This window comes from Calidris pugnax, unplaced genomic scaffold (genome assembly GCF_001431845.1).
Source record: "Calidris pugnax isolate Ruff unplaced genomic scaffold, ASM143184v1 scaffold13, whole genome shotgun sequence".
NCBI lineage: Eukaryota > Metazoa > Chordata > Aves > Charadriiformes > Scolopacidae > Calidris > Calidris pugnax.
This window is the reverse complement of record NW_015090810.1, coordinates 5,146,290-5,157,770: the sequence shown is the minus strand read 5'-3', so window position 1 is coordinate 5,157,770 and position 11,481 is coordinate 5,146,290. Positions and strand designations below refer to the sequence as shown.

Below are 11,481 nucleotides of genomic sequence, written 5' to 3'. Positions count from 1 at the left end.
GCCCCCCGGCGGCCAATCAGCGCGCCGCCGTGCAGAGGAAGGCGGAAGTGCGGCTGCGCACCGCTGTTGCCAGTGCTTCCGCCTTCGCCAGAGCACCGCCTTGGGGGCGGCACCGGGCGGTCCGCTTCCGGGTCGGCGGGGATCGTTACCGAAACCGGGACCGAGACACAGACACAGCCGCCGCCATGAACCGCTTTTTCGGCAAAGCGAAGCCTAAGGCGCCTCCGCCCAGCCTCACCGACTGTATCGGGACGGTGAGTTGCTCACCCCGGGGCGCCAGGCCCGACGCTGCGCTGCTCGGCCCGGCCGCCGCCTCGGCAGGGACAGAGGAGCGGCGGGGCGGCACGGCCAGACCGGCTGTGGAGCGGGCCCGGCCGGGCAAGGCCCTCCGCCCGCGCCGGAGCCTGGGCCCCGGGCCTGCGCCCCCGCGGGCCGAGCCTCCGCTAGTGGGGGTGCGGGTGTGGAGCTTGGAGCGCGAGTGGCTGCGTGCCCGTGGGCCTGCCCGTACGCGGAAGTGACCCGGAGGGACGGGGGGTGCGTGGGCCGGTTTGGGGGTGTGTGTGCGTGGCAGTGCCTGTCTGTGTGTGGAAACACAGCTGTGTGCGGGCACGGCGTCTGCGTGTGTGTTTGTGTGTGTGTGTGTGCGCTGTGGTTTAACTCCAGTCAGGGCCGTGTAGCCGTTCCCTCACTCCCCCTGGGATGGGGGGAGAGAATTGGGACAGTAAAAGTGAGAAAAAAATCTCTTGGGCTGAGGTAAAGACAGTTTAATATTTAAAGCAGGAGCCGCACAAACAAGCAGAGCGAGACAAGGAATTAATTCACTGCTTCCCATCAGTAGGCAGGTGTCCAGCCATCTCCAGGAATGCAGGGCTCCATCGTGTGTAATGGGTACTTGAAAAGACGTGACGTCATGCCACCACTCCAAATGTCCCCACTTCCTCATTCTTCCCCAGCTTTATGTACTGAGCATGACATCACATGATATGGAGTATCCCCTTGGTCAGCTGGGATCAGCTGTCCCGGCTGTGTCTCCTCCTTGACTTCCTCTGCATCCCCAGCCCGTTCACTGGTGGGGTGCTGCGAGGAGCAGAAAAGGCCTTGACTGCTTGGCAACAACCAAAACCATCAGTGTGCTATCAACACTGGTCGCATCCTGAATCCAAAGTGTAGCCCCAGATCAGCTGCTAGAAAGTCAACACCATCTCAGCTGGAACATGACAGATATATCTATATGTACACACACACACTTGGATGTACATGGCTGTGCTTTGGTATGGTGTGTTTGTATGTGTGCACACATGTATTTTAGCGTGCACCTGTGCATCAGCACATGCAGGAGTGTATGCATACACTGGGCTGCACATTTGTATGTATATACACCCAATGTCTATTTTTGTTTCCTATGTGTAGGAGTATATCCCATACATAGATGCACACAATGTGTGTGTAAGGCCTGGCTCTCCTGATGTCCTCATGGATATTTTCAGTATTTACTGCGCCACCTAACTCCTGCCATTCCACGTTGTGGGAAAGCAGGGGCAGGAGCAAGGGAACCAGCCCCTCTGTCTAGTACAAGACATGGGAGGGCAAATCCCACCCCAATGAAGATTTTTCCTTGTGCCACAAACAAGCTTACTGTAGGGTCAGTGGCGGAAATATGTGTAGATGAACAATTAAACACGCCCAGACCATGAAAGAAACACTGAGGATGCAGGTAGTAGAACACTCCACAGATGTTGTGATGTTGGCCTGTCTTAAAAGAAGATCAAGGAAAAGTTTTAAGAAGGCTAATCTTGTCATTTCATAATCTTTTTTTTGGGGGGGCTTTGATGTTTCTGAAGAAAACCATGGTATGTTTTTACAGTTCCTTCTGTTGTAAACTAATTTTAAAAGGTGAAAAAAGAACCTAGAGGTCTTCAGTATTTGTCTCAGTGGTTAACAAAGTCAGGTGAAAGGTCAGTAATGGTTGTGGTATAAATGGAGGTTAACTAAGGCTAACTAGGCATTGTCATTGGAACCTGACAACAAAAAGCTTCTGTGGAAAATCGCAATTTTCTTCCCAGAAGATTTATCATGCTATGCAGTGAAGAGACTCTCTAAGTTAAATACCTAATATTTGTTAGTGCTACCTACACAAACCCATGCACATCAGTTTTTTGCATATGTCAGTGGCTGGCGTTTGGAGCAAAGTGGTCATAGTCAGTGTTTTTCACAGTATTTTATTTTATTGACGAAGGATCTGTATTGCTTTCTAGCAGTATTAAGCCCAAACATAGCTCCCAGTATGCTTAATTAGAAAAGTAAATAAAGCATGCGCTTGAAAATCAGGATTGGCTTTCCCATTGTTACCAGTAAATGCTTTGGTGGTTGGCTAGAACTCCAAAATCCACTGAGATACTGTTATTAATACTTAAATTTTCCATTTTGGTAATACAAGCTGAATACCAGGAAACCTACTCACAACCAACTCCGTATTTGTCTGCTAGATTTTTCAGGGCTGATTTTGCCCGTTCCAAGTTAATGGGCATTTTTTAATGTTGAGGCAAATCAAAACAAAATTTAAATATGCCAGAAGGCTGTCTTCTACTAAGAGCTTGTTCAATCCCAGTGGATTTTTGGGGTACATAAAAGTGCAACTTAAGCAGCTGCTTTGTTTGGCAACACCAGGAATTTAGGAATTTTTCCAAAAAAGTGGTTGTCAATACCACCCCCAGGAGCTGCATGCAGTTTTGATCCTTTTCTAGTTGTTTGTAATTACATTCTCTGAAAAATTTGCTATATAAGACAGCAGGTTAACTGAAAAGTTTATTTTATGTATGTAATGATTTTGGCAACCAATGATGAATTACAGGGTGGGTTTTTTTAGATAACGAAATCAAGAGCCTGAGTTGGTCAGCTGCTGAGAGATAAAGGGCTGGTTCCAAGCACAGCTCTTTGGTGCTAAGAAGTCCCTAAACCACCGTTACTGTCACTGAGCTCTATGTTACCTTTTTGCCATGTTTTTGACATCTTTCAATTTCTGTGGATGGAACAAAAATTTAAGACAGTTGTGTATAGTAGTAAGCGTGGGGGGGAAACACACTTTTTTTCACAAGTTCAAAGTTCATGAATTGGATTACTTCATGTAAATTGGTGCAAAAAGTTATCAGATTTGTTAAAGACTTGCTCTATTTTCAGCTCATTTTCACAATAGTGAAGTCACTAGTATAGGTCCTGCTGCAGGACTGGAGATACCATTAGGTTTTTTGCTTAAATTGCACGTGAATTACTATTAATGAGAGTTGTGTGAGATAATAGAAAACTTGCTCTGTTTCTTTGCCATGTTAAATTCAACAGTTTAACATCACTTCTGTGATGTTTTCAATCTTAGACATGTTTCATTGTACCTTTGGAAAGAGTCAGATTGCTTTGTAAAATTTCTTACCATGTTAGTTCAATAGTAATTAGCCATTAAATGGCAGTTAGGAATTATTGTATTTGGTGAGCAATGATTAATGTTCATAGTCACCATTTGTTAAAAATATAGACGACTCTTAGGCAGTAATTATGCCTATGTTTTGGCTGTTCTTTCCTGTCTATGCAGAAGTAGTGTGACTGAACCCAGTAAGATCAGCACACAATAAGCTTTTTTGTCCTATGGTAAGAGAAGGAGCATCACTTTAAGATACCTAAACAATTCAGTATTTTTTAATTTAAAGAGCGGGTTGTGTGGGATTTGTAATCCGAAGTGTTTGGAGAAACCCAGGAAACACTTCTCCATAATTTTCTTTGATGGCTGGTTGCTGTGGAGTTTTCGGGCTGGCTGTGTGATGCCCTCCTGCCTCCCCACTTACTCCCCATGGGTATGATCCCGCTCTCCCTTGTGGTTTCTGCTTGCTCCTTGCCGTGCTTGCCTCAACGTTGCGCTGAGTGGCAGTTTCTTTTAGTCCTCGCTGGCTGAGCACAGTCAGATGACTCAAAGCTGTCATGAGGAAGGATGCATCAGAAACTGTGGCACTGGTCTTGTTTTTACTTTTTTTTCTTTGAAAAAGCACTCCAAATTCATGTTTTTTCAGAGTAGTCAGTGGGAAACATGGGATAGAAAAGCTAATAATTTACAAACGGCTAATAGTGACAACAGTATTAAAATTCAGTCTTATATGTGATTATTTTAATTGAAATAAGCTGCCATTTTGCTTAAAAGGGATTTGGGATACCCCAGTCACTTCTGTTTAGATTGGGGCCCTTCTGTAGCAATGAAATGTACCTCAGTATGCCTTATTTGTGAATAACAGAAAGCAGCTCTTCAAGTTTTAATACACAATCTAGTTTTCTTTTGGATAAATTTGATCTGTCCTCCCCTCTTCAGTCCGTTCTCATTTTTAAAAACTATGTCCTGAGTAATGTGTGTGTGAAATTTTCATGTAGTTAATCAATGTAGGAGGATCTGTATCCATTTCCTGCTACTACTGCTTAAGAAAATCTTTATATAAATAAACCAAGAAATGAGTTTTCCCCTGTGAAGGACGCCGGTGAAAGATCTTGACCGAGGTGCTACACTTTGAACCTACAAGAGCTTTAAAATCACAACTATTTATGTCTTGCTATCAGTAAAATATTTGACACAATAGAAAGCTTAATACATTTTTTTCGATGCCAGCTGTGCCCAGGCACGTTAACGTCATGTGTGGAGCGTTCATATCAAATGTTCTGGTCAAGATGCCTCTGGCAAATGTATGTTGCTGTCATAGAGTAGAGATTTGAAAGGATTATTGAGACACCAAAATCAAAATGCGCATCATTATACATGTTTAGCCGTGCTATTAGCAAGTCAGACTTGCATATTTGCACTGATAGGTCTTGTGCTATAATTGGAATGTAATTATATTCTAATCCCTAGAGAGCCTCCTTGGAATGAGAAGTTAATAAGCTTTATTCTGTTTCCAGAGAAATGCTGTAATAGTTGGTTCATGTTGAGGAGGTTTTCTTTTGTTTTTTTATGAATTTGTATATGCTGTTAGAACAATCTGTACCCATGCTTGGCTATGTAATTATCTTTTTTAACCCTCTTACACAGTAGGGTTAAAATCTCCCCATAATGACAGCTCTGTGATGTGCTGTGCACCAGGGCTGTTAGGACTTTTGCTGGAGATCTCTTACTGAGCTATGTGGCTACTGTTGGGATTTGGAACAAAAGTGCAGTAAGGATTTGGAGCAGCTACCAGGTGGAACTGCTGTGTCCTGTCTTCCTTGCAGGAAGTGATAGAAAAACTGTCACTCTAAAAAAAAAAAAAAAAAATCCTTGAAAAAAATGGTTGTTAAATTTGGGCTTCTTATATATAATTGGTAATCTGGGTATCATTCTGAAGGATTAATGTTCTCTGACCACCAAAAATAAACCTTTAGCCTTGCTGAACATGTCCCTGTCACTTTTCCATTGCTCCTTTATCTGCCATCATTCTGCACTTAGGTTTTTCTTTTTCCATTCTGGTTTAGTCCCTGGCACTGTATGTCATCAGAAATTCCTGAATAGAGACCATGACTTGAATGAGGGTACAAGGAAGCATCTCAAAACAGTGAAAACGTGTTACAATGGCAGAGATTCCTGCAACCTCAGAGTAGTTCTTTTGTTTCTTGTAGAAGGTGTTTCACTTGATTCTCTACAAACTTTCAGCTGTTTATAAAACATACTGAGTGAAGAAACAATTCCGTTAGAAACATAACAAAACTGAGGCTGTTCATTTTATTGCCAATCCTGGAGTAAAACTTAATGGTTTTCTGTTTGTTTTCCCCATCTTGTATTAAAGGTGGATAGCAGAGCTGAGTCAATTGACAAGAAAATTGCTAGGCTTGATGCAGAACTGGTGAAGTATAAGGATCAAATGAAGAAGATGAGGGAGGGGCCTGCAAAGGTAAGAATCTTCTGTGGCATGTAAGCATGAGAGGATGTGACTCACGCTTCTTGTCGTGTGGTGGAGTGATGTAGCCAGTTCATCAGGTTCTTAGAATTGCATCTTGCCCTACTGATGCTGCAGAATTATTTTAATTCTCAAGCATCTCTTAGACACGCATCTTTGATGTCTTAATTGGTTTTTATTTCTTCCCAAGTGTAATGTAATTCCCCAGTCAGAAGTAACTTGCTTCCCTTCTTCTGTTACCTGAATTAAGTCTGGTAGAGAGGCTGTTTCTTTCATCCGCCAAAATAAAAAGGTCTCCACTAGGCAGAAAGGGGGTAGGAAAATCCATTTTTGAAAGGGCATGAACATATATTACAAAAAACTACCTAATAATAAACGTATCTAATTTTTATTTAATAATAAACATATATTATATAAACAGTATAGTTAAAATACATTTGGTCTGATTTGACACTGACCCTGAAACGTGTTCACGAAAGATGGTTCTGATGGACTAAGTCTGACTTTGTATTCTGCTTATCAAAAAAAAAAAATATTCAAAAGTCAAAAACTTTGAAAGTATTTGCTTTTAGAAGCTTTATATACAGGCCTATTTGGTGAATCATTAATGTAGGACAAACGCTGAATGTGACAATTGTTAAACTCTTTGCATTAGTAACTGAGGAATCTTTTGGAAAACTTGAATGTGATACATTAGATTTGAGCAGCAGAATCCAGAGAAAAGTCAAATACTTTTCCTAAAGCAATATTGTGTCTTTCAGAATACAGTAAAGCAGAAGGCATTGAGAGTGTTGAAGCAGAAGCGAATGTAAGTTTCAACCTTCATCAGTTTGGGATTAATGAAATCCTGTTTTCTTTAAGGGGAGTGGCACACTTTCATTTCTCTTTCCAGTACTCTTGCTTTTGAGCATTCTTAAAAATGCTGAATAAGCTGGCCAGCCTTTCAGAAGCATCTCATTACAAATTATGCATCAGCATCTTTGTGCCTTATTTGTATGTGAGCGTATAAATTTGGATTGGGACAAGCTGACCTAAATCTTCTCATTACTAAAGCTATTCTTGGCTCCTGAACTTTCTGAGAGTTTGCCTCATTTTATATCAATTGACTACTATGAATTGTGTACTTCATAATCTTGTTCTGGTTTACTGGAAATGTACCTGTTCTCTTTGGACACCTTTTAGGACTTGAACACGTATAGCGCAGGTAATTCTGTCTATGCAACAAACCAGAATAAATATGATAAGTGATCCTGTGGTCCAGACTGGCCTGCTATACTGTCTTGAAACGTGTCCAGCAACAAATACAAAGGAAAGAATGTCAGAATTATTGTTCATTTTTATGCTTCATTTATATGTTCAACGTGGAGTATTTTACATTCTTGATTGGATACAAATTTAGCTTTGAGAAGGATGATTTATCGATTTCTAAAGTCTTCTTTTTCTTTTTAGTTAGCTATAAAAGTTTTCTTTTTCTACCCTATATCCTTCTCTCCCAGCTCCCTGCCCTGAAAGCTGTAGTGCAGAGCCTTTGTGGTTTGGATAACCTGCATCTCTTCCATTCTGCTTACAGCATTAGTGAGCAGTGGTGTGTATCTCTAGCTTATAGGGGTTTATATACCTAGGATTTGTTTATAGCAAACAAATCTGTGCTATATCCTTACTGACTGTGGAAGCCTATACAAATACAGTATCACCGTCAGTAAAACAAAAGCTTAGTTCAGCTTGTCGACTTTAAATGCATAGAAATGCATAATGGCCAGATTTTTATTAAGCTATTTATTCTCATGTGATTGTTTATAATTTTTTTTTAATACTCCTTTCCTATCGCCAGACTGCTGCTGCTGATTTTTTTTCTATTTAAAAAAAAAAACTAAGAATTTTCGTGGCAATAAATACTGGTGTTTTAAAGCCAATATTTGCATTGTTTTTAACAGGTATGAACAACAGCGGGATAATCTATCACAGCAGTCTTTTAACATGGAACAAGCTAATTACACTATTCAGGCACTGAAGGATACAAAGACAACGGTACCAGTATATTAATCTCACATTTTTTTGAACTTGTGTATGCTACATCAGATACAAGCATGTTGATTGACTTTATTCTAGGTTGATGCAATGAAACTGGGAGTGAAAGAAATGAAGAAAGCTTACAAGCAAGTCAAAATTGATCAAATTGAGGTAAGCTTCTATAGTTTAAATTATTAAAGGGCAGAAATAGTGTGCGGAAATAGCAACAAGGGGACTATGTAACTTAAAGATAAGCTGACTGGTTTAGTTCACATGAGTTTGCCTCCCTTCTTTTTGTCCTCCTTCGCCCTCTCATGTTGCTGCTCTTATGTGCAGATTAGTCCTTTGCTCCCCTAGTGCATGGTAGTACCATATTAAAAAAAAAAAAATTGCAAACAAAAAAAAAATATTTAAAGAGGTCTGCAAGACCTTGCCCTGTCTTCAGAAGCTGCAGTTTAAAAATGTAAGATCTTTAAATATAATTTTAAATATGCTGCACTTAAACTCTTATCAAATGTCAGTGCTGAATTCCTTTAAGTTCTCTTTCCCAAGCACAGTGCCAATAGGTATGTTAAAGTAGCTTTGAAATTTTGCTGTGGCACAACTCAAGCTAGTGCTTATTCTCTGGGCAGTAGTTTTAATTTCTCTAGATTCAAGATAATGCTGAACTGTGGATAATTTATTGGAGGCTTTCGTTTTACCCTGAATAATGGTTAAAACAAAAAACTAAGAGTTCTGCAGAGTTGTTGTATCAAGATTCCTCTTTTTCTACCTCATACATTTATTATAATCTTAACATTAATTAAGGCCACACTATAGTACTTGATTTGACTTGTATTAATACATGTGACTTGACTTGTATTAATACTGACCCAAAAAATGGTTTATGCATTAAAAAATGTGAGTGCCTTGTATGTTAGATTTATTAAACTGAATTTGATTAAGCTTTGATAAATTTACCTAAAACTATTAAATATGGACCAGTTGAAATTTTTTCTTGCTCCAGGACATACAAGATCAGCTAGAGGATATGATGGAAGAAGCCAATGAAGTCCAGGAAGCGCTGAGTCGCAGCTATGGAACACCGGAGATTGATGAAGATGACTTGGAAGCAGGTTAGGAAGCTGGAGGATGATTTTTACATGACTGAATGTAAAAATCATCATACAGTCATACAGTTATTTTTAATTTCATTAGTCAAATACTTTTAAGTGTGTTTAAAAACAAAAGTTTCAAACACTTTTTTAAACGTGAAAGCTGCGTTTCCTTTAAGGGCAGTAACAGGAGTATGAGACAAACATGAGAGACACACTAATGGAGTGCTACAGTGAAGGAAAGTTCTCTGTAGTTCGTGTGTGTCAGTGTATTCTTGATTGATGACTAAGTAATATTAAATGATTGTGAATGTAGGCATTAAGTATGAATACTGTTTCTCTGTAAGAGCAACTTTTCTTTTGCCAAAGGAATTCCTTGCATAATTTTTCAACCAACATAATTCAATTTCAGAACTGGATGCATTAGGTGATGAGCTTTTAGCCGATGAAGACAATTCCTACTTAGATGAAGCTGCATCTGCTCCAGCAATCCCAGAGGTCATTCCTACTGATACGAAAAACAAAGTGAGTCCTTTCCTCTTCAAAAGCAAATTACATGGGGTTTCTTTTTTTTTTTTTTTTTTGATTAATCACATTTGTGTTGGTTGCTTGATATTTGGAGTCCTTAATATTTTGAACAAAAAAAGGTGCTTAATGTTTTATGTATTTTGGTTGCTATATGTGAGAGAGTGTGGTGTACTGAATGCTCTTTAGTATATTTTTAGGTGTTTTGTAACTCCTATCTAACATTGTCAGACTGCAGGTAGAATTTAAGTGTACCATTGCAGCTCCTAGTATAGTTATTCTTGAAAACATAAGGAAGTCTTCTGTCTGTTTGCTTTTGGGGCTTCATAGTGAGGAAGGGCATTGATTCTCTTATTTTGATCCCAGCTGTCACACAGTGAAATTACAGATCTATCACTTTACAGAAAGCGTAAGGAAACTGAGGTGAAATGTTCTGGTTGTTGGAGAGTGGTTAACCTGTTGCTACTTTTTCCTTGTTACAGGATGGTGTGTTGGTGGATGAGTTTGGATTGCCAAAGATCCCTGCAACATAAATGTTTCAAAAGCACAACGGATACTGTGGACTGTACAAATCAAATTAAGATTTTTTTCTTTTTTCTTTTTAACTCCTGGAGACCTTGTCCTTCCAGTGTAACCTTAATATCACTACATGCTAGAGCGCAATATGAGTAATGGCTGGCGGTGTTCTTTCTCTGAAGAAAGTTGTTCTACTACTGACTTTTCTATTAACGGACAATTCGGCACAGTTCCCTTCCGCGGCAGCAGCCAGTCCCACGGGGTTCCTTTGCCGTGTCTCCTGGACAGAGCCAGGCGTGGGGAGCGGCGGTGGCTGGCGGTACCCGAGGTTTATTTTGACTCCGTGTGACGTTGCTCTGTCTCGCAGCGGGGCCCGCTGCCTGCCGCCTGCTCTCCGTGAAACGCCTCCCTGTCGCGGTGCTTCTTTGATACGAGAATCAAAAGCGATTTTTAAACTCCGGCAGCGCGGAGACCGGGATGCTGTTGTGCTTTGTCGCCGCCTTTTAACGCTGTAATTAACAGGCTGTAGCGTCACCCTTGTGTGTTCTGTGGAGACATAAAATCACGTAGATGAGCCGAGTCCTTTCTCTGGCGTTTCTGGTCATTCATTTGCCCTTATCCCGCGCCCCCCGCCGCCGCTCCGGGACCCCAAGCGCTTAATTGTTCCCTCTCATTACAGCCCCGACCCCTCCCCGCTGTCCCCCCCGCCGGTGACGTCGTCATACGTCACCCCTGTGCGAGGCCCCCGTCCCCGCTCACCCGGCAACGTCACTTCCGCCCCACGCCCCTCTCCCGCCTACCCGAGGAGCGGAAGTGACGCGCTGCCGGCGCGCCCCGCCAGGCGCCCGCGGGAGGGTTTCCCTGTGGCGGTGTGAGATGGCGGCGCCCGGAGCCCCCGTTACCGTCACCGTCACTTACAGTAAGAGCCGCCCGGGGAGGGGGATTCCTACAGCCAACCGAGCGGAGCGCGGCCCGCGGCGTCTCCCCCGCCACCTCTCACCGCCGGGACCGTGCCGGTCGGGCCGCGCGGCCGCCCTTCCCCCGCCGCCCCCGCGCCCCACGGCCGGTAACGGTAGCCCGGCACGGCGGGGCGGGCCCGCACCTGCCCCCGGCGGTATGGATGAGGCGGAAAGGCGCCCGGCGGCGGCCCGGAGCGGTGCGGGGGCTGCGTGACTGCCTTTGGCGCCCGAGCGGCTGCGGCTCCGCAAAGCCTCGAGGAGACGGAAAATGGCGGGGCCGTCGGCTGGGGGGCGGCAGCGTCCCCGGGCTCGATGGGCCAGCGGTCGGGCCTGCCTCGGCCTCGCGGGGGTTCGGCTCGCCCTCCGCTTAGCCTGGCCTCGGGGCTGCCTCCGGCCGTAAGGCTCCGCGCCTCCACTGGCCACATCTCCCTACTCTCTCCCTTAAACTGATCCATTAGAAGGGTTAAAAAAAAAAAAAGC

The 11,481-nt window shown here is 42.9% G+C and overlaps 1 protein-coding gene across 1 annotated transcript; it reads left to right on the top strand.

Annotated features, from left to right (window-relative positions):
• Positions 1–95: 95 nt before the first annotated feature.
• Positions 96–10,621, top strand: CHMP5 (charged multivesicular body protein 5). The gene is made up of 8 exons (XM_014938733.1): positions 96–254; positions 5,787–5,891; positions 6,659–6,705; positions 7,832–7,925; positions 8,007–8,078; positions 8,914–9,022; positions 9,414–9,526; positions 10,009–10,621. The coding sequence occupies exons 1-8, from the start codon at positions 186–188 to the stop codon at positions 10,057–10,059; spliced, it is 660 nt and encodes a 219-aa protein (XP_014794219.1). The 5' UTR covers positions 96–185; the 3' UTR covers positions 10,060–10,621.
• The last annotated feature ends 860 nt before the right edge of the window (positions 10,622–11,481 follow it).